General features: G+C 67.2%; 1 protein-coding gene across 1 annotated transcript; it reads left to right on the top strand.

Moving 5' to 3' along the window:
• The first annotated feature begins 1,407 nt into the window (after nt 1–1,407).
• AATK (apoptosis associated tyrosine kinase) lies at nt 1,408–25,669 on the top strand. The gene is made up of 12 exons (XM_077833678.1): nt 1,408–1,447; nt 3,402–3,481; nt 4,537–4,655; nt 5,606–5,693; nt 6,693–6,826; nt 10,659–10,743; nt 13,661–13,782; nt 15,270–15,419; nt 15,878–19,355; nt 19,660–19,813; nt 24,274–24,510; nt 25,440–25,669. The coding sequence occupies exons 1-12, from the start codon at nt 1,423–1,425 to the stop codon at nt 25,466–25,468; spliced, it is 4,701 nt and encodes a 1,566-aa protein (XP_077689804.1). The 5' UTR covers nt 1,408–1,422; the 3' UTR covers nt 25,469–25,669.
• Nucleotides 25,670–26,153: the final 484 nt, after the last annotated feature.

Raw genomic sequence — 26,153 nt, 5'->3', positions numbered from 1 at the left:
GTGGTCTGGTGCCTCGTTAACTCCTGATCATGGCGTGTGTGCCTGGGCCTGTGGAGACTTGGAGCCCTTCTCCTTGGCTCACGCGAACAGCGTGTTCCTGTCCCAGGGAGCTGGGCCGGGCCTGGGCAGCTCAGCACCACGCACCGGCTGTGCCTGGCTCCGGCCGCGTCGCTCTCTGGCCATGCCTCTGCCCTGGAAATGCCCCCGGTGCCCTGCAGGGTGGGAGGGCCGTGCTTTCGCCGCAGAGAATGTGCCCGAGTAACAGGTTTCTCTGTTCGCTGGGATTTTTGTGGAGGCTCGCGGCGCCCGAGCAGAGAAGCCGGCTGGCGTGGGGTGGGGGACGTATTGCGATGCAGGCTGGACCATCCTGCGGAGCATGCAGAGGAACAATGGGGCAGCTCAGCCCCGCCACGCTGCCTATATAGGAGTGGGGAGAGGGTTTGCGTCCAGCCCAGACGCTGCCCCGTGACCCAGCAAGTCCAGCCAGGGAGGAGCCCCGAGCATGGCACAGCAGCGAGTCCCTGGCACCATGAGGCTGGTGGCAGCTGGGGCGGGCCGGGGCAGAGGAGATGCTTGCCGTGTCCTGTCTGATCACAGAGGCAGCCATCAGGCCCAAAGGGCTGTCTGGGGCGCACAGCCAGGTAAAGGGAGAGTGCTCGTGGGCTGCAGGCCTCTGGAGAGGGGTGAGAGAGACGTGGGGCGGGCGGAGCCTGGGGGGGCTGGAGTCTCTCCCAGCCCCACCTGGGGCTGCCTGGCCCTTAGCTCATGCTGCAGCAGCTCGTGCGTGCTGGGGTGATGGGCGATCTGGCCCCAGAGAATGTGGGGGGAGGCGGCTGAGATCGCGCCCTGGCAGGGGGATGCTCTCCACTCGCTGAGTAGGGGCGCTTGCTGACGGGGCTCGCAGTGAGCTCAGCCGCGCGGCACCCGGGCCATGGCTCTGCATCATACACGGGGCTGCCTGGGGAGCAGGGGAGCGGGCCCGGCTTAGCCGACGCTCTGCGTGGGCGCAATAGAAATCGGTTGGCTGGGCAGCCCCCAAGACGCGCTGGGTGCTGTACAGACATGTGAGGGGCCCAGGAGGAGCCCACAGCCTGACAGACCTGCTGGGCGCGGGGCGTGAGGAAAGGGAGAGGAGCGTGTGAGGCAGGGCATGCTGGGCTCCTCACGTCTCTACTCTCCTGTCAGCTCTGTGGCGTGCTGAGGGGGGCAGGGAAGCTGTGAGGGAGAGGGTGCGTGGGCACGCTCAGCTCTGTGCCCACATCTGCCTCTCCTGACCCTCTGCCCTCTGCTTTGTGCCTGGGCCAGGAATTTGAGAATGCTGAGGGAGAAGATTACGTGACCGAGTTCTCGGTGCAGGGCTCCCCGGCCACACAGAATGGCCCCGAGGTTTACATCCTGCCCCTCACCGAGGTGTCGCTCCCCATGGCCAAGCAGCCAGGGCGCTCAGGTAAGGTGCGTGGTGGGGCGGGGCGGGGGTGGGCGGCTGCAGTTCCTGAGTGGATTGCAGCTTTGAATCCTGCTGCTCCCTGGGAGCCTTCATGGCGTTGCTCTGCCAGGACAGTGCTCCCCATCCCGCTCAGGGAGCGGGGCCGCAGCCGCCTGGGGGGTCTGGCCGGTGCCCGCCGTGATCGCGGCTGCCATGTACACGGCATGGGCACCTGTGTAAGGTGGGGACGGAGCTGTCTCTGTGCTGGGGCAGGGAGGCAGAGACACTGTGACCGCACGGCCAGCAGCCCCTTCCCATGGCTGGCTCCGAGGCCTCTCCCTGGAGTCGCTAGGCGGTGACTTTTCCCTGCGCCCCCCAGTTCTTTGGTGGGTGGGTGGGTGGAGAGTCCAACAACTGCCTGCAGCCCCCACCAGGGGAGCAGAGCTGGCTGGGGCTTCCTGGGGGCTGTCCTGCCCCCGAGCCGCTGGCACGCAGAGTGTTACCTGGCCACTGTAGAGGGCGCTCTTGGCCCCTGCCTTCCTGCCTTGTGGGGGATCCCGGGGCCCTGGCCCGTGATACTGGTGCCCTGGCCCGTGGCTCAGTGGCACCACTGGGTGGACACACCTGGTATAAAGGGTTGCTTTTGTGGGGGAAGCTCTCCCTGCGGGGGCGCAGGGGTCACACGTGCGCAGACACATGCCCGGAGGTGCTGGTCTTGGCCCATTAGTAGGAGGGGCAGCCGGCCCCAGCGGCCCCGTCTCCTGGCCTGCAGCCCCCTCTGACCAGCCTCCCCCAGGCCTTCTCTCCAGCGCCAGTGCCGGGGAGCAACCCGGCTGGACCAGCCCTGGTGCTGAGGGGCCTGGGAGTAGTGCTCTGGGCCGGGCAGGTTGCGGGAGGGAAGGCCTCTGCCACAGCCCTGCACTGGCTGGAGGGGGAGCTCGGATCCTGGGCCGGCAGGTCACACTGGGCTCCTGTCCTGGCACAGGCCCCTGGAGACACAGACGCTCTGAGTTCATCCCACGGCCCCAGATTCCTTCCCTGGCGCTGCCCCCCTGGCCGTGGTAAACAGGCCTGTGAGTGGGAGAGGAATTCTGAGCTCGCCGGGCGGGGCGAGGAGCCAACAAACGCTGCCCCAGAGACACCGCCCTCACCCCCCTGCCCCTCTCTTCTGCTGTGCCGGGCGCTGCCCCAGCTGATCTCACTGGGGCTTGGACAATGGCCCCAGTGTCTGGCGTGGCCAGAGCTGTGCAGGGCAGCGCGATGCTGCCCAACAATGGGCCCATTGCTGCCCTCCGTGGGGCTGGAATGCGGGGATTCTGTCGGGGGGGAGGGAGGGAGCGAGCGCCGGGCAGGGCTGGGCAGGAGGAGTGGGGGGGGCTAAATGCCAGATGCCCCACAGCTGCTGGCTGGGTGGTTGGACTGGGATGCAGGGCTCCGGCTTGCTCTGACTTCACCCCCCACTCCCCTGCCCGGCTGTGGGTTCCTGGGGGAGGAGGGGCAGCCCTCCACCTGCTGCCACCTTGGGGAGAGCTCAGCGGGAAAGGGCTGTTCTGCTGGGGCAGACGGCTCCCAGCCCATGGTGGGGAATGCCAGCGGGGAGCGGCTCCTAGACATGAAGGGACCACGCCTGACACCTGCTGCCCTCCCGGGGGTGCTGGCCGACTCCCCTGGTGTGCAGCTCCGCCCGGTACCACATCGCAGGGTGTGAGGGGCTGGAGCTTCCCACGGTACCTGCTGCGCCAGGGACGATGCTGCCAGGCTGTGCCTGAGCCCGCACCGCTGCCAGCCGGAGCCCAGGAGGCAGCGCCGCAGGGCTGATGGATGACCGCCAGGAGGCTGCACGGGGCCTGGTGCCGAACGGCAGGAGGGGGCGAGCTGGGCACGGCTGGGAGACGCGGGTAACCTGGCAGGCAGGCCGGCTGGGCGGGCCACCGGGAGCGCTGATGCCCAGCTAGCTGGATGTGCTCTCTTACAGTGCAGCTGCTCAAGTCTACGGATCTGGGTCGGCACACCCTCCTCTACCTGAAGGAGATCGGGCACGGCTGGTTTGGGAAGGTGAGCATGTCCCTTTCTTGGGTGGGCTGTCTGTGGGGGCGGGCTGTGCCCAGGAAGGGCTCCCCGAGGGACGCCAGCCCAGGCCGGGATTCACCCGGCAGCAGGGTTCTGGAGCTGCGTGAGGGGTGGGCCCCAGAGTCCATGTGGGGCTGTGTCTGAGGACCAGCTGCTCCATCCCCAGGCTCCCCAGCTGCGTGTGAGCGTTTGGGACCCGCTGTGGCTCTGGTGTCCTTGCCCAGACTGTCCCGCAGGAAGCCTTGGAGACTGGGGAAGGGGAGACTGGGGAGGTGGGTGCCAGTCTTGGGAGGGGAATGTGCTCCTGCAGGGAGAGAGGCGCCCATCTCTGGGGAAGGGGGTGTGCCAGGGGGAGGATGTGGGGATGCAGGAACAGGGAGGGGTGTGAGGCAGTGATGGGGTAGGAAGGGGTGGGGCGGAGGGGACATGTATGCCCCACAGAGGGGGAAGCGGGTTCAGCAACAAGGGCAGGGCGTGGACGTGGGTGCAGAGAGGGGACGTGGGGGTGGGGAGGGGACATACTGCAGGGCATGGTGCCATGGGCTCAGGGCAGGGACATGGGCACAGGGAGTTGGTGTGCCATGGGGTGCAGGGAGAGGAGGTGGGAGCAGGCAGGGGACGTGCCACGGGGTGCAGGGATGTGAGGGGAGGATGGGGATGTGCTGCGGGGCACAGGGACATGAGGACAGGATGGGGACATCAGGGCAGGATGTGGACATGCCGCGGGGTGCAGGGACGTGAGGGCAGGATGGGGACGTGCTGTGGGGCCCGGGGATGTGGGCGCAGGGACGTGAGGGCAGGGCGGGGACATGCTGCGGGGCGCAGGACGGGGGCGCAGGTCGGGGACGTGCCGCGGGGCGCAGGACGGGAGCGCAGGACAGGGACGTGCCGCGGGGTGCAGGACGGGGGCGCAGGACAGGGACGTGCTGTGGAGTGCAGGACAGGACGTGCCAAGGGGCGCAGGGACATGGGCCCAGGACAGGGACCTGCTGCGAGGCGCAGGACAGGGGCGCAGGGCTGACGTGCGCTGCCGTCCCTAGGTGTTCCTGGGGGAGGTGAACTCGGGGCTTAGCAGCAGCCAGGTGGTGGTGAAGGAGCTGAAGGTGAGCGCCAGCGTGCAGGACCAGATGCAGTTCCTGGAGGAAGCCCAGCCATACAGGTAGGCCCTGGGGTTGCTGCTGCCAGCACAGCGCCCGCTCTGGCCCCGGTGTCTCTGCCACGCAAGGAAAGGTTCCCAGGGGCGCAAAGCCGCTAGCAGGCAGGCTCCCCTCCGCGGCTGAGAGAGGCCCTTTCCCAGCCTGGCCGTCCCTGAGCCACCATCTGAGGGTGGCTGCCGTCTGGGCCTGTCCTGGTCTCCAGGCTCTGCTCACGGGCAGCGTGTTGGGTCTGGGGCCTAGATCAGAGCAAACTGGTCCCATCCCAAACCATTGCATGAATCAGCCCCAGTCTGTGTCTACTTCCTGGGAGGAAACTCCGGGGGGCCGGGCAGGACCGAGGGGTGGCGGAGCTGGGCAGGAGTCCAGGCCTGGACTAATCCGCAGGGCTGCGGGTTGGGATGCAGGGGCACTGACAGGGAAGTGTGTCTGTGGGGGCAGGGGGGAGCTGGCCTGCAGTAGCTGGGGGGCTGGGGGTTGGGACTGAGGAGCATTGACAGATCTGGGGGTGGGAGGATCTGGCCTACAGTAGCTGCAGGGCTGCGGGTTGGGATTGAGGGGCATCGACCGATCTGGGGGGGCTGGGGTTGGAGTAGCAGTCAACTTTACACTGAGAGATGAACAAGCACCCTATTGTTGTGGGTCCTGTCGGGGTGGCTGGCACTTCCCGGTACCCATTTGTTCTCTGCCCGGACAGGCCTGGCGTGGGGTCAGGTCACAGAGAGCTCCTTGCCGCCCCCGTGATGCATTGTACAGGCTGTGTGACAAGGAGAAAGCTCTCTGAAAAGGTTTCTCTCTGCTACCCAGCCCCGGGCTCCCCGCACACAGCTCTGCCGGTGCCCCTCCAGCCCGACCCGCAGCCCCCGCCTGCCCCAGGCCAGAGATGACAGGGAAGTTGCCTCAACCCTGCTTCCCTGGTTTGCAGTCTCCATTCCTCTCTCCCCTCCCTGCACAGGGTTCTCCAGCACACGAACCTGCTGCAATGCCTGGCCCAGTGCGCTGAGGTGACGCCCTACCTGCTGGTCATGGAGTTCTGCCCGCTGGTACGTCGCCTGCTTTAAAACCCTCCTCCCTCTTTGGGCTGGGTGCCCCCTGGGCTCTCCCTGCTTTCCCTGGCTGGGGCTGGCACCCTGCGGGTTCATCCAGGCCCAGCTGCTGCTGCAAACACTCAGCGGCAAACACTGTGTCCAGAGCAGGTTACTTCCGGCCCCACTTGAGCGCGCTGGGTCCCCCTCGCTCCCCAGCGTTGGTGAATCTCAGCTCCCCACAGCTTCGGGGCTGGCTCGTTTCCTCTGCTGAGCCACAGGTTAAAGCGAGGGGGATGCCAGGAGGGGTGGGGGCGCCTGCCCCTCGTTTGGTAGCAGGATTAGTGAGGCTCCAGGGAGCGAGAACATGGCTGGGGTCTCCGCGGAGCCCTTTCTGCCGGCTCACAGCCGCGGCGGATCCCTGCAGGGAGCACAAGGCCCAGGCTGTTAATGGGGGTCCGAGAGGCCCCCAGGTGATCCCTGTAACATCCTGGCGCTGGCAGGCTCCCCATGCGGCTGGGGCGATGCGGCTCACGCCGGGGAGCTGGGATTGCAGCGGAGTGGTGGATCTGCCTGCATGGGGCAGCCCCAGGCTTGCTGGGTTTTCCAGACCCGAGCCCCATGTGGGGAGAGAACCCATGGGGGGTGTTGGTGGGCATCTGCCCCCTGTGCCACGTCCCACCCCGCAGGTGGGTGTTTGGAGATGGCCCAGGCATTGCTTGTGGCTCGTAGGCAGGGAACTGGGGAGGTTTATTTCCCCCCCCCCCCACAAACCCGTTTTGGGCCAGGCACTCTCCTCTGCTCCAGCTCTTCCCCTGCCCTGACGCCCCCTCACTCCCCTGATGCACTCAGCTCCGCTCGTGGCTGCTCCCCCCTTTGTGATGGTGTGTGGGGCCCTCGGGGTCTCCCTGGGGCAGGGCGGCACGGGGCCACAGAGCAGGGAGGGGCTCAGAGCCCCTGACACTGGCCGGCCGGGCCACGGCTCAGGGACGGTGACAGCTGCTGCTCCCGTGACAGGGCGACCTGAAGGGCTACCTGCGGAGCTGCCAGGTGGCCGACTCCATGGCCCCCGACCCCCTCACCCTGCAGAGGATGGCTTGCGAAGTGGCATGCGGCATCCTGCACCTGCACAAGAACCACTATGTGCACAGGTGAGGCTGGGCTGCTGCGGGAGGGGGCACCACAAACACTCCCCTGCCCTACCTGCGGGGCCCTGAGCATCGCCCGCCCCGCCACCCGGCACCCGTGGCTCCAGACACCGTCAGCTCCCCGCGGATATGCCCCCTGGGACTGGGGGAGAGCTCCACACTGGGTGGGGAGGGGCACCAGGGCTTGGGGGGGCAGCAGGGGCTGGAAAGGCCTTGTCACTTCCCCCGTACCCTATGCAGCCTCATCCGACCACCTCCCCGTCAGCGAGGCTCAGGGCCCTCTCAGGGGCCGCCCCTGGGTTTGCTGGGCCCGCAACGTGACGCCCCTGGGCCCAGGCTGTGAGCAGAGACTGCAGTAAAGGTGCTTCCCATGCTGAGGCCTGGGGGCTGGTGATTCCCTCCCCGCCCCAGCCCCCTCCCCCCCGGCACGTGCAGCTAGAGGACATGGGCCAAGCAGGAAGAGGGGCTGGTTGTGGGGCTGGCCTGGCATGGTGTGGGGGTGGGGTGTCCAGTCCCCTGCCTGGAATGTGGGGGGGCAGCCTAACATGGGGGAGGGTGTGTGGAGGTGTGTGCAGTCCTCAGCCTGGCATGTCTGGGGGTGGGCGTGAGGTGGGGGATGTCCAGTCCCCAGCCTGGCGACTGGGGGGACAGGGGTTGCATGCAGCTTGCCCTACGGCTCTTTTAGCCCGTGGTTCTCCACGCCCACCCGCTGGCTGGGGGGCCGAGGGGGTCTCACCCAGGACTCCGGGGTTCCTCTCCTCAAACCTGGTCCACCCGCCGCCCTCTGGCTTCTCCTCCCCAACAATATCCTGGTGCTGAGTGAGTTGCACACGGAGACTCCAGCATCAGTGATTTTGTTGAAGAGGGCGAGCGCTGGCTTCTGGGGCCGTCGGATCCTTCTCGCCTGCCACAGCCTGTGCCCTGCGCTGGCGGGTCCTGCAACGGAGCCTCGGGCGGGGCCTGCCTCGCTGTCTCTGCTTCCCGGCGCTGCCCACCGCCTGGCGGGTGCCCAGGGCCTCTGGCGCTGCTCTCCAGAGGCCCTGGCAGAGGTAGTTCCTGGGTGCCCAGTGCCCCCCCCGTCGCTATTTCGTGCTGGTGAATGGACCCTTGTGGGTCTCTACAGGGCAGCAGCAGGGCCAGCTGCCCTGCCCCAGCGGGAGTGGGGGTTCCTCTGGGGTCCCTGGGGCAGTTCAGTCCCCCGTGGCCCATGCGCTCCTGGCCTCTCCGCTCAGCCTGCCAGTCGGCGCAAAGCACAGCAGAGAGCGCAAGTCGTGAGAGTGCAAGTCGCAAACTCATCTGGCACGGGCCACCAGAGAGCCGTTAGTCGGGACGACGTTAATCCCCGCTGAGCTGGGCTGAGCTGGACTCGAACCAGACACCTGCAGCCTAGGATCCGTGCCTGGTGTGCACCAGCTCCCCACGCGGTCCTGCCTGGGTCGCACGTATACACCCTCGCCCCCCCAGGCACACGCATCCGCACACTCATACACCCTCGCCCCCCTCCACGCACACTCACACTCATACACCCTCGCCCCCCCTCCACGCACACACACACTCATACACCCTCGCCCCCCCAGGCACACGCATCCGCACACTCATACACCCTCACCCCCCTCCACGCACACTCACACTCATACACCCTCGCCCCCCCAGGCACACGCATCCGCACACTCATACATCCTCACCCCCCTCCACACACACTCATACACCCTCGCCCCCCTCCACACACACTCATACACCCTCGCCCCCCCTCCACGCACACACACACTCATACACCCTCGCCCCCCCAGGCACACGCATCCGCACACTCATACACCCTCGCCCCCCTCCACGCACACACACACACTCATACACCCTCGCCCCCCTCCACGCACACACACACTCATACACCCTCGCCCCCCCAGGCACACGCATCCGCACACTCATACACCCTCGCCCCCCTCCACGCACACTCACACTCATACACCCTCGCCCCCCCAGGCACACGCATCCGCACACTCATACACCCTCGCCCCCCTCCACGCACACACACACTCATACACCCTCGCCCCCCCAGGCACACGCATCCGCACACTCATACACCCTCACCCCCCTCCACGCACACTCATACACCCTCGCCCCCCTCCACACACACACACACTCATACATCCTCACCCCCCTCCACGCACACACACACTCATACACCCTCGCCCCCCCAGGCACACGCATCCGCACACTCATACACCCTCACCCCCCTCCACACACACTCATACACCCTCGCCCCCCCAGGCACACGCATCCGCACACTCATACACCCTCGCCCCCCTCCACGCACAAACACACACTCATACACCCTCGCCCCCCCAGGCACACACACACTCATACACCCTCGCCCCCCTCCACGCACACTCATACACCCTCGCCCCCCTCCACGCACACACACACTCATACACCCTCGCCCCCCTCCACGCACACACACACTCATACACCCTCGCCCCCCCAGGCACACGCATCCGCACACTCATACACCCTCGCCCCCCCTCCACGCACACACACACACACACTCATACACCTCCTCCTCGCCCCCCTCCACGCACACACACACTCATACACCCTCGCCCCCCTCCACGCACACACACACTCACTCATACACCTCCTCCTCGCCCCCCTCCAGGCACACACACACTCATACACCCTCGCCCCCCTCCACGCACACACACACACACTCATACACCTCCTCCTCGCCCCCCTCCACGCACACACACACTCATACACCCCCCTCCTTGCCCCCCTCCACACACACACACACCCCCTCCTTGCCCCCCCCCCCACACATGCATATACACCCACGTCCCCACCCACACACATGCCCACATCCCCATACACACTCCCGCTCTGCCATCTACTCATGCCCCCCCCATGAACCCCCCCACATATGCAAACACATCCCGTCCCTGCACCCTCTCGCTCCCCACACCTACACACATGCTCATACCCCCTCAACCCCCCCACCCCCCCCAACACATCCTTCCTGGCCCCCACCCACACACGCACAGACATGGATATATACACACACACACACACGCACCCCCCCCCCACAAACACCCCCCCCCACACACGCATGCATACACCCTCGACCCCCCCCACATCCCCCTTTGCCCCATCCACACATGCACACACCCATGCCCACGCCCCCCCCCATATATGCCCACACCCTCCTCGCCCACACCCACACATGTGCAGACACCCCCCCACCCTCCCACCCCCACACATATACCTACACCTGTGCATACAGCTGCACCCATGCCCCCACCCATGCAGATATACATGCGTGCTCACACACACGCACACGCACACTCGCACTCTGCGTGCCGTGTGTCACAGCGCTATGATAGGAGATGGCGGAGGTAGGTTGCCAGGCAATCTCCATGCTCCCTGGCTTCGGCTGAGGGAGGGATGGACGGCCAGAGGCGGCCGGGGGCTGAGCGTTCCCTGCAATGTATTTGGTGGCTGATGGTTGGACTGCCCTGCAATAGCCAGTGAGTTGCAGCCTGATCCCTGCTGTCTCCGTCCGCTCAGCCATCTGACCCAAACTGCCTCTGGCCAAAGGCTGGGTCCAGCTCACTCCCCACCTCCCCATGCAACGGGTTCAAATCCAGAACCCTGACGCTCCCCCTCCTTAGTCTGCCCACCGGTCCGTTCGGGCCCCTCTGGCCATTCCCCACCCTTTCCTGGGTGGCTGCTGCTTGCCCTGCACCCTCGCCCCCACTGGCGGTGGCTCAGCCCCGCGTGAGAACTCCACCACCCCAGCGCGCCGGGGGTTGTGTAACAGCAGCTGTGCGTTTCCTTTGTCTAGCGACCTGGCTTTGCGGAACTGCTTACTCACTGCTGACCTGACCGTCAAAATCGGGGACTACGGCCTCTCTCACTGCAAGTACAAAGTAAGTCTGGGCTGGGAGGGGGTGGCTTTCCGCATGACCCTGCACCTGCTGGAACCCAGGCTCTGTGGGATGACCTGGTCTCAGGCCTGGGGCACCCTCCTGGCCCAGAGCTGCCAACTGCACTGGGGCTCAGGGACCCGGGGCAGACTCGGGAGCTGGGGTTACTGTAGCAGGGCAGGACAGTTGTAGGCTGGGGGGCGGGGGTTGGAGGATGGGAGCCCTGGGCCAGGCCCTGGCGGCTGGGTCCCTTTGGGCTGGTTACTCTGAGCACCTGGGATTCGTTGTCCTCGCCCAGCGTCCTGGGAATGGGGCTTTCGGGTCTCCGCTTGCTTCCTCTCCTCTTCCTGGAGAGAGGGGCCTGGGAATGGGTATGTCTGAGCCTCCTACGCTCCCCCTCCGGGCAGGGCAGACGCTGCTTGGTGTGACTCAGAGGGGGGTTCTCCCACACGGAGCAGCTGGCAATGCCCTCCCTCCCTCCTAATCTAAACAGGGCCCAGCAGGAGCGGCTGTGCCTTCAGTTATCTGCAGGGACTGGGACGCAGGCTAGGGCAGGGTCTGCTCCCCTAAGTCGTGGAGGGAGGGGGCAGATCCCTGCTGCACCTTTTCCTTTCCCTGGGGTTCGCAGCAGCTCAGACCTCACTTGCCAGCTGAGTCCTGGAGTCCTGCGTCTGCCTGGCACCCAGGGCAAGTGGCTGTCTGCAGGGCAGGTCGCGTCAGCCCTGGGGGGTTGGAATTGCTGGGAGGAGGGGGTAACGGGGGATGGGGGGCCAGCAGAGGGCCGGGCGGGGGCAGGAGGATGTGGTGGGGACACAGGAGAGGCTGAGGCCAGAGGCTGGGGGAGGAGGAGAGGTGGGAAGATGGCGGGGTTAAAGGAGAGGCGGTGGACGGGGCTGGGGATCGTGGGGTGAGAAGTGGCAGAGGAGGAGTGGGAGGGAAGGGGTTGGGGGGAGAGGCAGTAGGCAGGAGAGCAGGGGCAGGGGAAGGGAGGACATGGAGGAAGAGAAGCTGGGGAGGAGATGAAGCGGGGGAGGAGGAGCTGGGTGGGGGCTGGGGGAAGGGGGAAGCAGGGGCCTGGCGGGGAGGAGCTGGAGGAGGATGGGGGGGAAGGGGAGCAGCAGGGGGCTGGGGGAAAAGGGAAAAGTGGAGGGGAAATGGGGAGGCAGGGGGCTGGGGGGAAGAGGAGAGCTGGAGGGAATGCGGGGAAAGAGGGGCCGTGGGCAGCAGGGGGCTCGGGGGAAAGAGGAGCCTGGGGCAGCAGGGGGCTGGAGGGGGTTGGGGGAAAGAGGGGCCTGGGGCTGCAGGGGGCTGGGGGGTGCTTGGGGGGAAGAGGGGCCTGGGGCAGCAGGGGGCTGATGGGGGGATGGGAGGAAGAGGGGCCTTGGGCAGCAGGGGGCTGTGTGGGGGATGGGGGGAAGAGGGGCCTGGGGCAGCAGGGGGCTGGTGGGGGAATGGGGGGAAGAGGGGCCTTGGGGAGCAGGGGGCTGTGGGGGGGATGGGGGAAAGAGGGGCCTTGGGCAGCAGGGGGCTGTGGGGGGGATGGGGGGAAGATACTAAACTGGGAGGAGTGGTAGATACGCTGGAGGGCAGGGATAGGATACAGAGGGACCTAGACAAATCGGAGGATTGGGCCAAAAGAAATCTGATGAGGTTCAATAAGGATAAGTGCAGGGTCCTGCACTTAGGACGGAAGAATCCAATGCACCGCTACAGACTAGGGACCGAATGGCTAGGCAGCAGTTCTGCGGAAAAGGACCTAGGGGTGACAGTGGACGAGAAGCTGGATATGAGTCAGCAGTGTGCCCTTGTTGCCAAGAAGGCCAATGGCATTTTGGGATGTATAAGTAGGGGCATAGCGAGCAGATCGAGGGACGTGATCGTCCCCCTCTATTCGACATTGGTGAGGCCTCATCTGGAGTACTGTGTCCAGTTTTGGGCCCCACTACAAGAAGGATGTGGAAAAGTTAGAGAGAGTCCAGCGAAGGGCAACAAAAATGATTAGGGGTCTAGAACACATGACTTATGAGGAGAGGCTGCGGGAACTGGGATTGTTTAGTCTGTGGAAGAGAAGAATGAGGGGGGATTTGATAGCTGCTTTCAACTACCTGAGAGGTGGTTCCAGAGAGGATGGTTCTAGACTATTCTCAGTGGTAGAAGAGGACAGGACAAGGAGTAATGGTCTCAAGTTGCAGTGGGGGAGGTTTAGGTTGGATATTAGGAAAAACCTTTTCACTAGGAGGGTGGTGAAACACTGGAATGCGTTACCTAGGGAGGTGGTGGAATCTCCTTCCTTAGAAGTTTTTAAGGTCAGGCTTGACAAAGCCCTGGCTGGGATGATTTAGTTGGGGATGGGTCCTGCTTTGAGCAGGGGGTTGGATTAGATGACCTCCTGAGGTCCCCTCCAACCCTGATATTCTATGATTCCAAGAGGGGCCCAGGGCAGCAGGGGGCTGGAGGGGGATGGGGGGAAGAGGGGCCCAGGGCAGCAGAGGCTGGGGGGTGCTGGGGAAGAGGGGCCCGGGTCAGCAGGGGCTGGGGGGTGCTGGGGAAGAGGGGCCCGGGTCAGCAGGGGCTGGGGAAGAGGGGCCCGGGTCAGCAGGGGCTGGGGGGTGCTGGGGAAGAGGGGCCTGGGTCAGCAGGGGCTGGGGGGTGCTGGGGAAGAGGGGCCCGGGTCAGCAGGGGCTGGGGGTGCTGGGGAAGAGGGGCCCGGGGCAGCAGGGGCTGGGGAAGAGGGGCCCGGGGCAGCAGGGGCTGGGGGGTGCTGGGGAAGAGGGGCCCGGGTCAGCAGGGGCTGGGGGGTGCTGGGGAAGAGGGACCCGGGGCAGCAGGGGCTGGGGGGGCTGCTGTCACACCTGGCCGTGCCGGCCCCTCACGCGGAGGTTGACGTTCTCTTCTTGCGCTGACCCCGCATGCTCGGCAGGGTGACTACTTCGTGACGGCCGACCAGCTGTGGGTGCCGCTGCGCTGGATCGCGCCCGAGCTCATCGACGAGGTGCACGGCAACCTGCTCATTGTGGATCAGACCAAATCCAGCAACGTCTGGTGAGCGCAGGGCCCAGGCGGGGCACGTGCCAGGCGGCCAGCAGCCCCTGCCCTCCCCCAGCCCCCGCCTGTGTGCGAGTGACTCAGGCCCTGCCCTCAGCCGGCGTGCGGGTGGAGTCGGGCTTGTGTCCTGGGTCAGGATGTGTCAGGGCCTCGTGGTCTGGTAGGCGGGGCTGAGCCCTTGGGGTGTGGGGTGGGGGACAGGGCAGAGCTGCCACTCCCATATGGACCCCGCAGGGGATGGGCCTCCCATCCTGGAGAGTCACAAGGGCCTATGCATGTCCTCAGCCCTGGCAGGGTGGGCACTGTTGCTGGAGATGGTCTGAGGCCAGGTGTCACGGAGTCCCCGGGCGATGCTCTGGAACTGCTCCCCATGAAGCCAGGCAGGACTCTGGGGCAGTCGCCTTCCTGTGAGCAGCCTGTCTGCAGGACATACAGCTCACACAGCTTCCACCTTCCTGGGTCTGACCTCGGAGCATTCAGCATCCTCTGCCCCTCCGTGCGCTTCCCTCAGCGAGTCCGCCCAGCGGGGTCCTGGGGAAGCCAGAGGGTCCTGCCCCCCAACTCCGCAGTCAGACGTGACTCTCAGCCAGCTAGTAAAACAGAAGGTTTATTAGACGACAGGAACATGGTCTAACACAGAGCTTGTAGGTGCGGAGAACAGGACCCCTCAGCCAGGTCCAGTTTGGGGGACAGTGAGCCAGAGAACCACGGCTGCACTTCACTCCTCGTCCCCAGCCAGCCCCAAACTGACTCCCCCTCCAGCCCCTCCTCCTCTGGGCTTTGTCCCTTTCCTGGGCCAGGAGGTCACCGGATTCCTTTGTTCTCCAATCCTTTATCTCTCACCTTGCAGGGGGGAAGGACCCAGGCCATCAGTTGCCAGGAAACAGGGTGTTGGCCATTCTCTGTGTCCAGACCCCTGCACACACCTGCCCCCTAAGGTTCTGCAATGATCATACACCCTTATCCCACCACCTAGATACTTAAGAACTGCCTAGGGGAAACTGAGGCACACCACCCCCAATATTTGGAGGAAACATTAAGAACAGTCCCGCTTCGTCACACCAGGGCTTTACAGGAGGTCAGCATGCGTCATCTGACTGGCGCCACCTGCCCTTAAAATCTGAGATGGATCCCCAGCTGCGTGAACAGACATAAGCCCAGTGGAGCGGGGCCTGTTCACGCCAGGTGGGGATCTGGCCCGATGGCCCCTGTGGAGCGGGGCCTGTTCACACCATGGTGGATCTGGCCCACGGACTCCAGTGGAACGGGGCCCATTCATGCCAGCTGGGGAGCTGGCCTCTTTCCTCCATCTCCGGACGGCCCTGCCCCTGCGTAACCCAGAGGCCTGAGCCTGCAGCTGCCTGTCTTGCCCAGGTCAGTGGGGCCAGCTGGGGCACGTCCCTCCCTTGGCCTTTCCTCTCTGCTAGTGGTTGTCCCCCACCCTGCCGTGCTGCCAGGCCACACACTCTTCCCTGTCTCTGCAGGTCTCTGGGCGTGACGATCTGGGAGCTGTTTGAGCTGGGAAACCAGCCGTACTACTGTTACTCCGACCGGCAGGTGCTCACCTACGCCATCAAGGAGCAGCAGCTCAAATTGCCCAAACCCCAGCTGAAGCTGTTGCTGTCTGAGCGCTGGTGAGAAGCGCACCGCGGGCACCGGGCTGGGGTGGAGTTGCCAGGTGCTGCCGGAGGGTGGCAGATTTCCGCCTGCCTCAGGCCTCCGACTCCCGTGTTAGCAACTTGTTTGCCGAACGCTCTCCTATTTGTGCATCCTCCCTTCCCCTCCGGTTCCTCTCTCCTGGGCTGGCTCTGGGCAGGGGGGCATTGAGGGGCCCGGTGCCATCTGCCGAGCGGGGGCAGTCCTGCTGAGCAGTGAGTCAGAATGCACGTGGTGGCGCTGTGTGCAGGCGAAGGGTGGGCGTGTGCCCGTGCCCAGCCGCCCTCTCACCGGCTGGTGGAAGATGGCCTTGCGGCTGGGGCTGGCAGGGAGACAGGGGGCTGGGGAGCGTGCAGCCATAGGCTGCTGCCGGAGCGGCCGCAGGCAGGCGGGGGCGCTGTGCAGGGACAGACGCCAGCGTCCTTCTGTGTCGCAGGTACGAGGTGATGCAGTTCTGCTGGCTGCAGCCCGAGCAGAGGCCGACCGCGGAAGAGGTGCACCTGCTGCTCTCCTACCTGTGTGCCAAGGGAGCGACGGAGGCAGAGGAGGAGTTCGAGAGGCTCTGGAACTCCATGAAGCCCAACAGCAGCAGCCACCGCAGCACTGAGGTCTCCTCCTTCCCGCTGCTGGAGCAGTTCTCTGCCGAAGGCTTCCACTCGGACGGGGACGACGTCCTGACTGTCATGGAGACCAGCCAGGGCCTCAACTTCGAGTACAAGTGGGAGCCCAGCAAGGCTGAGTGCTTCCAGGTGCCCGCGGGGGCCCTGAGCCCGAGCAGTGCCACCCAGTACCAGGACTTGTACTGCCCCACCAGCTCCATGGGGCGGCTGAGTCTTGGCGTCTCGCCGTCCTGCTACGAGTGCAAGCAGCAGGGCTGCCCGAGCCTGCACGCACCCAGCGTGGTGCCCACCCTGGGCGCCCACAGCCCCTCGCTCAGCAGCGAGTACTACGTCCGCATCGAAGGGCCCTCAGAGGGTTGCACCGAGCTGGACTATGCCATGTGCTCCTACAGCCCCAACTGTGAGTATGGCTCCCCGGCCAAGGGGTCCTGCTGGCAAGCCAAGGGGGGCCAGGACAGTGGCACGTATGACTCAGATAACAGCCCCACTGGCTCCCTGACCATGGAACCCCTGCTGGGCCCCGCCCTGCCCAGCGAGGGCTCTTGGGAGCATCCCGATTACTACCCCTACCAATGCCACAGCCAGGACCCCCCGTACTACCAGCCATCCCCAGGCAATGGCGCTGACCACTACCTGCTGGAGGAGGAACCCTTGGAGGCCGGCAGCAAGGAGTGGCAGGTCCCCAGCTTCCGGAAGAACATCTTTCAGGACCCTCTGGGCATCTCCCCATCAGTGAACTGTGCCTACGGCCCCCCGGGTTATGAGGAGCCCCACCCAGCCCCCTTGGGGGGGAGGCTGCTGGAGTGTGTGGGGCAGAAGGTGGCCAGCAGGACTCAGGGCTCCAGGCTGGACTGCATCACCCTGGAGCTGGGTGAGGAGAGCCCGTGCGGCAGCCCCCGGTGCGGGAGCAGAGAGCACGTGAGCGGGCTGGTCCCAGAGGATGTGAACACAGAGGTGCAGAGACAGCACTGGACGTCCAACAGCTCGGCCAACAACAACAGCAGCAACTGCCCCCCTCCGCCCTGCGAGCCCCCTGCCAACGACAGCTGGTGTTACCGCCACATGATCACCTTCCAGGGACTTATGGCCGAGCCCCTGGACTCGGTGCCACGTGACGAGGCCCGGCTCAGGGACGCCTTGCAGGAGAGGAGGAGCCCGTTGGTCAAGGACTTGCAGCTAGCACTGCAGGACCAGCCCCTCACCGAGAACCATAGCTTCTGCTTGGATCCTGGGCAGCGCAGGACCCCGAGCAACAAAGAGGACTCTTCCTCTTCCTCCTCTTCCTCCCCCCACGGCCTGGGAGACTGGGAGAGCCATGACTCATCCGCTTTCGACCTTTTGGAAGACACAGCGCTGGCCGGCGTTTCCGGATCACGACGTGCCTCCGGTGCAGCGCTCCCTACAGACTCCTCGGCTGGAGCTGCAGCCCAGACGTGCCTGGATGATGCCAGCACAGTATCAAGACAAGCCGAGAGAGGGGAGGGGAATCACCATGCCCAAATGCCACAGCCAAGGGGTATGGATCCACCAGGGCCTGTTGATACGGGACATGCCGAGACAGGGGCAGCTTGCCAGCTATCTGAGAGCACCACTGTGCCAGCTGAGGGGCCAGCCCTCCTGCTAAATCCTGGGGAGTGGGCTGTCCCGTATGCCCACACAGAAGGCAACTCTTGTGCAGACTGCACCCAGATCCCTTCAGAGGCTTCTGAGGCAGCTGGCAAAGTGCCCGGAGACATTGCAGTGCAGAGTGGGAAGAGCATCACAAGTGACCTGGACCGGACCCCAGACAAGACCTTCTCCAGCACCAGCTTCCCTGACATGGATGACTGCAGCGACGAAGATACGACGGAGCTCACGTCTGGTGTATTCACTGACTTCTCCGGAGACTTCGTGGAACGAGTGGACGTGATCCCATCCTTCAAGTCTCTCCAGAAGCAGGTGGGGACGCCGGACTCCCTGGAATCCCTCGACATCCCATCCACAGCCAGCTCCTGCGAAGTCTTCAGCCCCATCAGCTACATCCCCTCCAGCCAGCCCAAGGCCCTGGACAGCGGCTATGACACCGAGAACTATGAGTCCCCGGAGTTTATCCTAAAGGAGCCTCATGAGCCCAGGGAGCCAGAGACTTTCACCCACCTGGGGAAGTCGCCTGTAGGCCTGGCAGCGGGCGAAGGAGATGTTGTGGCCTCAGAGATGCACCTCTCCTCATCCTTCAGCGCTGAGCTTCACGGCCTGAGTGAGAAGAACCCGTACCGTGACTCAGCCTACTTCTCAGACTACGACACCGACGCCGAGAGGTACCTCAAGGAAGATGAGGACAGCGATGGGTCTGAAGCGCCGGACAGGGAGGCGGGGTGCTCGCAACTGGATGCACAAGACCTGGGAAGAGCCCCGAGCCAAAACAGTGATGGGGAGGAGCCACCCCAGCCCTGCCACACCCCTGACAGCCCTCAGGGAGCTGCTTGCAGCATGGGGACTGGAGTTGCTGGTGTAGGCTTCTCAATGGCAGGTGAAGGGGTGAGCCCCAGGGAAGGGAGTGTCCAGGTTGCCCACCCAGAGCCAGAGCTGGAGCCGGAAGGTGCCGCCAGGGCTGAGGAGACAGCTGCAGGCCACAGACCAGACTCAGACTGCTCCAGAGATACGAGCTGGGAGGAGTGCCCTGCCATCCCCAGCATCCCAGCAGAGTCTGTGCCATGCAAGTCCTTCTTCCTGTCACCCATGGTAATGAGCCCGGAGGGCCCAGTCCTGCCGGTCCTGGCCAAAGCTGGTGGGGAAGAACTCGTGCAGGAGGGGCTCTCAGGCCCGCTGGGTGAGGCTGTGGCTCCTAGCTCCGAGCCTGAGGGGCCAGAGCACCCGTTAGAGGAGCCAGGGGTGCGAGTGGCCCCAGAAGGGGAAGCACAGGAGGGTCCTGGCAGGGCCCTGGCAGAAGAGTTGTCACTAGCTCAGGGCCAGCAGTTGTCCCTCGACCTCTCCCTGTGGCAGGCCCACGCGGAGCTGCGGCCACCCGGCCCCGAGTGGCGGGAGGAGCCCGAGGAGGAGGAGGAGGAGGACACCGAGGACAGCGACGAGTCGGACGAGGAGCTGCGCTGCTACAACATCCAGGAGCAGAGTGAGGAGAGCGAGGACGAGCCGGCTGCTGTGCCCATTGTGGTGGCTGAGAGCCACAGCGCCAGCAACCTGCGCAGCCTGCTCAAGATGCCCAACCTGCTGTCCCAGGCCTTCTGTGAGGACCTGGAGCGGAAGAAGAAGGCCGTGTCCTTCTACGACGACGTCACTGTCTACCTCTTTGACCAGGTGAGCAGCCCTGGGGTCTAGTCGCTGTCTTCCCGCGCAGTGAGCTCAGGAGGGCAGCAGACTGGCACCAGCCGGGAGGGCGTCCCAGGGCTCTGTCCCCAGCTCCCCCCACATCCCAGCCCAACTGAGCTGGGAAGACTGGGGAGGCCTTTGTGACAAGGGGCCTCCATCCATTTTCCAGTCAGTGGGTGCCAGGCCCCCGAGGGCGCACACTGGAATATCTGGGGTGGCAGCACCCTCGCGGCCTGGCCCTCGGGCATGTGTCTTTATGGGGTGATTTTCCAAGGTGTCTTTTAATGTCCAGGAAAGTCCCACTCGGGAGCTCAGTGATCAGACGTTCCCAGAGGTCACGGCCCCTTCGCCGCAGCCCGTACAGAGCAACAGCACGAGCCCCACAGGCCCGGTGGACAGACTGAGCACATCTGACGACTCCTCGGATGGCAACGCCTCTGAAGAGAGTGAGGGCTCGTGGTGGGCAGAGTGCCCAGAGCTGGGGAGAGATGCAACTGTATAACTGCCAGTGGCTCTGGGCATGGGCCCCTGTCCCACCACCTCCAGGCCTGCTTCCCCTGGGCATGGCAGGCGTCAGGTGGCAATAGCACAAGGCCCCAGAGAATCCGGAGGCGAAGCCACATGGACTGCAGTGGGAGCACTGTGCTAGGATGGAGCTCGAATTGAGAGCCCACAGACTGAGGGAGAGAGTTGGCACAGCCGTAATGATGAGCCCAGCCAAGGGACGGCAGGCTGTGGGGGGCAGTGGGCAGGGTAGTAGTGATGGGCCCGGCCGAGGGCTGGCAGGCTGAGGTGGGGCGGCGGGAGCGATGGGCCCGGCCGAGGGCCGGCAGGCTGAGTGGGGCGGCGGGAGCGGGAGCGATGGGCCCGGCCGAGGGCCGGCAGGCTGAGGTGGGGCGGCGGGCGCGGGAGCGATGGGCCCGGCCGAGGGCTGGCAGGCTGAGGTGGGGCGGCGGGAGCGATGGGCCCGGCCGAGGGCTGGCAGGCTGAGTGGGGCGGCGGGAGCGGGAGCGATGGGCCTGGCTGAGGGCTGGCAGGCTGAGGTGGGGCGGCGGGAGCGGGAGCGATGGGCCTGGCTGAGGGCCGGCAGGCTGAGGTGGGGTGGCGGGCGCGGGAGGGATGGGCCCGGCCGAGGGCCGGCAGGCTGAGTGGGGCGGCGGGAGCGGGAGCGATGGGCCTGGCCGAGGGCCGGCAGGCTGAGTGGGGCGGCAGGAGCGGGAGCGATGGGCCTGGCCGAGGGCCGGCAGGCTGAGTGGGGCGGCGGAAGCGGGAGCGATGGGTCCGGCCGAGGGCCGGCAGGCTGAGTGGGGCGGTGGGAGTGATGGGCCCTGCTGAGGGCTGGCAGGCCGAGTGGGGTGGCGGGAGCGGGAGCGATGGGCCCGGCCGAGGGCCGGCAGGCTGAGTGGGGCGGCGGGAGCGGGAGCGATGGGCCCAGCTGAGGGCTGGCAGGCTGAGGTGGGGTGGCGGGAGCGGGAGCGATGGGCCTGGCTGAGGGCCAGAAGATTGAGTGGGGTGGCGGGCGCGGGAGCGATGGGCCCGGCCGAGGGCTGGCAGGCTGAGTGGGGCGGTGGGAGCGATGGGCCCTGCTGAGGGCCGGCAGGCCGAGTGGGGTGGCGGGCGCAGGAGCGATGGGCCCGGCCGAGGGCTGGCAGGCTGAGTGGGGCGGTGGGAGCGATGGGCCCTGCTGAGGGCCAGCAGGCCGAGTGGGGTGGCGGGACGATGGGCCTGGCCGAGGGCCGGCAGTCCGAGTGGGGCGGCGGGAGCGGGAGCGATGGGCCCGGCCGAGGGCCGGCAGGCTGAGGTGGGGCGGCGGGAGCGGGAGCGATGGGCCCGGCCGAAGGCCGGCAGGCTGAGGTGGGGCGGCGGGAGCGGGAGCGATGGGCCCGGCCGAGGGCCGGCAGGCTGAGGTGGGGCGGCGGGAGCGCGAGCGATGGGCCCGGCCGAGGGCCGGCAGGCTGAGGTGGGGCGGCGGGAGCGGGAGCGATGGGCCTGGCCGAGGGCCGGCAGGCTGAGGTGGGGCGGCGGGAGCACGAGCGATGGGCCTGGCTGAGGGCCGGCAGGCTGAGGTGGGGCGGCGGGATCGCGAGTGGCAGGCTGAGGTGGGGCGGCGGGCGCGGGAGCGATGGGCCCGGCCGAGGGCCGGCAGGCTGAGGTGGGGCGGCGGGAGTGATGGGCCCGGCCGAGGGCCGGCAGGCTGAGGTGGGGCGGCAGGCGCGGGAGCGATGGGCCCGGCCGAGGGCCGGCAGGCTGAGGTGGGGCGGCGGGAGCGGGAGCGATGGGCCTGGCCGAGGGCCGGCAGGCTGAGTGGGGTGGCGGGCGCGGGAGCGATGGGCCCGGCCGAGGGCCGGCAGGCTGAGGTGGGGCGGCGGGCGCGGGAGTGATGGGCCCGGCCGAGGGCCGGCAGGCTGAGGTGGGGCGGCGGGAGCGGGAGCGATGGGCCTGGCCGAGGGCCGGCAGGCTGAGGTGGGGCGGCGGGAGTGCGAGCGATGGGCCCGGCCGAGGGCCGGCAGGTTGAGTGGGGCGGCGGGCGCGGGAGCGATGGGCCCGGCCGAGGGTCGGCAGGCTGAGTGGGGCGGCGGGCGCGGGAACGATGGGCCTGGCCGAGGGCCGGCAGGCTGAGTGGGGCGGCGGGCGCGGGAACGATGGGCCCGGCCGAGGGCCGGCAGGCTGAGGTGGGGCGGCGGGCGCGGGAGCGATGGGCCCGGCCGAGGGCCGGCAGGCTGAGGTGGGGTGGCGGGAGCGCGAGCGATGGGCCCGGCCGAGGGCCGGCAGGCTGAGGTGGGGCGGCGGGCGCGGGAGCGATGGGCCCGGCCGAGGGCCGGCAGGCTGAGGTGGGGCGGCGGGAGCGGGAGCGATGGGCCTGGCCGAGGGCCGGCAGGCTGAGGTGGGGCGGCGGGAGCGCGAGCGATGGGCCCGGCCGAGGGCCGGCAGGTTGAGTGGGGCGGCGGGCGCGGGAGCGATGGGCCCGGCCGAGGGCCGGCAGGCTGAGTGGGGCGGCGGGCGCGGGAACGATGGGCCCGGCCGAGGGCCGGCAGGCTGAGGTGGGGCGGCGGGCGCGGGAGCGATGGGCCCGGCCGAGGGCCGGCAGGCTGAGGTGGGGTGGCGGGAGCGCGAGCGATGGGCCCGGCCGAGGGCCGGCAGGCTGAGGTGGGGCGGCGGGCGCGGGAGCGATGGGCCCGGCCGAGGGCCGGCAGGCTGAGGTGGGGCGGCGGGCGCGGGAGCGATGGGCCCGGCCGAGGGCCGGCAGGCTGAGTGGGGCGGCGGGCGCGGGAACGATGGGCCCGGCCGAGGGCCGGCAGGCTGAGTGGGGCGGCGGGCGCGGGAACGATGGGCCCGGCCGAGGGCCGGCAGGCTGAGGTGGGGCGGCGGGCGCGGGAGCGATGGGCCCGGCCGAGGGCCGGCAGGCTGAGGTGGGGCGGCGGGAGCGGGAGCGATGGGCCCGGCCGAGGGCCGGCAGGCTGAGGTGGGGCGGCGGGCGCGGGAGCGATGGGCCCGGCCGAGGGCCGGCAGGCTGAGTGGGGCGGCGGGAGCGGGAGCGATGGGCCCGGCCGAGGGCCGGCAGGCTGAGGTGGGGCGGCGGGCGCGGGAGCGATGGGCCCGGCCGAGGGCCGGCAGGCTGAGGTGGGGCGGCGGGCGCGGGAGCGATGGGCCCGGCCGAGGGCCGGCAGGCTGAGGTGGGGCGGCGGGCGCGGGAGCGATGGGCCCGGCCGAGGGCCGGCAGGCTGAGGTGGGGCGGCGGGCGCGGGAGCGATGGGCCCGGCCGAGGGCCGGCAGGCTGAGGTGGGGCGGCGGGCGCGCGAGCGATGGGCCCGGCCGAGGGCCGGCAGGCTGAGGTGGGGCGGCGGGAGCGGGAGCGATGGGCCTGGCCGAGGGCCGGCAGGCTGAGGTGGGGTGGCGGGAGCGCGAGCGATGGGCCCGGCCGAGGGCCGGCAGGCTGAGGTGGGGTGGCGGGAGCGCGAGCGATGGGCCCGGCCGAGGGCCGGCAGGCTGAGTGGGGCGGCGGGCGCGGGAGCGATGGGCCCGGCCGAGGGCCGGCAGGCTGAGGTGGGGCGGCGGGCGCGGGAGCGATGGGCCCGGCCGAGGGCCGGCAGGCTGAGTGGGGCGGCGGGCGCGGGAGCGATGGGCCCGGCCGAGGGCCGGCAGGCTGAGTGGGGCGGCGGGAGCGGGAGCGATGGGCCTGGCTGAGGGCCGGCAGGCTGAGGTGGGGCGGCGGGCGCGGGAGCGATGGGCCCGGCCGAGGGCCGGCAGGCTGAGTGGGGCGGCGGGAGCGGGAGCGATGGGCCCGGCCGAGGGCCGGCAGGCTGAGGTGGGGCGGCGGGCGCGGGAGCGATGGGCCTGGCCGAGGGCCGGCAGGCTGAGGTGGGGTGGCGGGAGCGCGAGCGATGGGCCCGGCCGAGGGCCGGCAGGCTGAGTGGGGCGGCGGGCGCGGGAACGATGGGCCCGGCCGAGGGCCGGCAGGCTGAGGTGGGGCGGCGGGCGCGGGAGCGATGGGCCCGGCCGAGGGCCGGCAGGCTGAGGTGGGGTGGCGGGAGCGCGAGCGATGGGCCCGGCCGAGGGCCGGCAGGCTGAGGTGGGGCGGCGGGCACGGGAGCGATGGGCCCGGCCGAGGGCCGGCAGGCTGAGGTGGGGCGGCGGGCGCGGGAGCGATGGGCCCGGCCGAGGGCCGGCAGGCTGAGGTGGGGCGGCGGGAGCGCGAGCGATGGGCCCGGCCGAGGGCCGGCAGGCTGAGGTGGGGCGGCGGGCGCGGGAGCGATGGGCCCGGCTGAGGGCCGGCAGGCTGAGGTGGGGCGGCGGGCGCGGGAGCGATGGGCCCGGCCGAGGGCCGGCAGGCTGAGGAGTGGGCACAGGGGGCACAGCAGCAATAGGCTGCTCCCTGGTGTGTCACTGTGGTCGTTTTCTTCTCCAGGCAGTGGATTCGAGTGGGATGACGACTTTCCGCTCATGCCCGTGAAGTCATCGTTAATGTCCTCACTGACGGTGACGCCGGTGATGCCAGTCTCGGCCGTCCCCAGCCTTCCCTCGCTGGTCCCAGTGCAGAAGCAGGTGCTGCCGATCCAGTTCTCCCGGTTCACCGTGTCTGCTGCGCCGGTGTCCAGGTTCTCCATCACACACGTCTCTGACTCGGATATAGCGTCCGTAGGAGGTGAGGGCTGAGGTTGGGTGCTCAGCACAATAGGGAGCTGATGATGAGACTTGGAGCCATCTCTCTTTGAGCTGTTTTGTCTAGTGTGCCGTGCGTGGCTGGGTCTGCCTGCAGCCCTGGACCTGTCTTGTTGCCTTGGGATCTGTTATAGGAAGCAGAGTGGGGTGGTTTGGACCCAGAATGGGAGCCACGAACTCCTGAGGTCCACTCAAACTCTGATACTGGCAAGTCCCTCTCCCCTAGGGGGCCCCAAACACCAAATCAGGGAGCTCATCGCCTGTAGACGTACTGCAGGCTTAGGGAGGGAATACACAGAACTGGGAGCCAGGACTCCTGGCTGGGTTCTACAGTCATCTCTGTCACTGACTTGCTGAGTGACCTTGGGTAAGTCACAGCACCCCCCACCCCCACCCCCCGTGCCTCAGTTTCCCCATGTATGAGATGGGTGTGCCCACCGTGCTGCGTGGCTCAGCGAGTTAATGGCTGAACTCACCAGTACTATTAGTCCTTACTGTGCCTGTGAGGCCCTTGTGCAGGGTGCACGCTGCCCAGCAAGTAGCAGAGTGGCCCAGCTCTCCTGCTTGTCTAAACGAGCTGTTCTGCTGAGCTTGGGAACTGGAGCTGAAATGTTGTCCCTGTGACATCAGTCTCTCCTCCCCAGGCCCTCAGCCCCCTAGGGAGGCTGCCTGGCATGAACGTGGCTGGGCCATGTCGGTGCCCCATACCATCGCAAAGCCGCTGCCCTTGTTGGCTGGGAGTGGTGGACTTGGCACCTCCGTGTTGTACTCAGTGTAGGCAGCCAGCCCTACCAGGTAGGGTGGGCTGGTTCTGTCGAGGTGACATGTCCATTCCTGTGGGCTGGCTCCTAAAGTGCTGAGACCCAGGCCCCCGGGCCATCCCTACCGCTGCCCGTTCTGTCTCTGTTCCAGGCAGCAGCGAAGACGGTGACAGAGACTGAGCCTGCCCACATGGTTGCGTGGAGGTCTCCTGGTCTCGGTGTCGGCCTCAGGGCCAAGGAGAGAGGCTGAAGGACGGGAGCCAGGCACAGCACCCGGGCTCCTGGGACCTTGCTCTATTTTTCTAGGCAGATTTTATCGGAAGGATTTTGTTTGCTGCTAGCCGGACTCGCTCCCGGTGGCACTGCAGCGAGGCGGTTGGTGATGACCGTGTGTGTGCGTGGGTGGGTGGGTGCGTGCGTGTATAAATATACATCTATAAATTATAGCATTTAAAGGGTAGCGCTGTGACCGTGCTAACATCACTGAGGCGCCACGCTGGCCATTTTGCGACCCAGCAGCTCACACCTCCTAGCTTCTTGCCCCGCCTCTTCCCCGGCTTCCTGAGACGAGTCCAGACTCGCCCTGTTCCTGTGCCCGACTTGGTATTCCTGCGCTTTCACGTCAGTAGATGGGCGGGGCACTCCACCCATGCTCTCTGCTGCATGGGCACTTGGCTTTTTGGTCACAGGGCACTGCCCGTCTTTGGTTATGGTCTTCCGCCTCCCTGCTGGGTGTTCGTAATCTTTCACTCGCCCCCGCCTCTGAGCACTGTTCTGCCTCCTGCTTCTGGAGCTGTTGGGACAGGAGGGCCCAGGATGGGGACAGCAGGGCTTGATGTTGTTGCTGAGGTCAGGAAGGAGCCAT

This window comes from Eretmochelys imbricata, chromosome 14 (assembly GCF_965152235.1).
Source record: "Eretmochelys imbricata isolate rEreImb1 chromosome 14, rEreImb1.hap1, whole genome shotgun sequence".
NCBI classification, from domain to species: Eukaryota; Metazoa; Chordata; order Testudines; family Cheloniidae; genus Eretmochelys; species Eretmochelys imbricata.
The sequence above is the reverse complement of the archived record's forward strand: the minus strand, read 5'-3'. Positions and strand labels throughout refer to the sequence as shown.

Bases quoted from the DNA above. Each gene is read 5' to 3' on its own strand.
- AATK (XM_077833678.1), top strand. From the start codon at position 1,423: ATGGCCAAGCAGCCAGGGCGCTCAG. The intron at 5,694-6,692 runs GTACGTCGCCTG...CTCCCGTGACAG, and splicing joins TCATGGAGTTCTGCCCGCTG to GGCGACCTGAAGGGCTACCT. The intron at 6,827-10,658 runs GTGAGGCTGGGC...TCCTTTGTCTAG, and splicing joins AAGAACCACTATGTGCACAG to CGACCTGGCTTTGCGGAACT.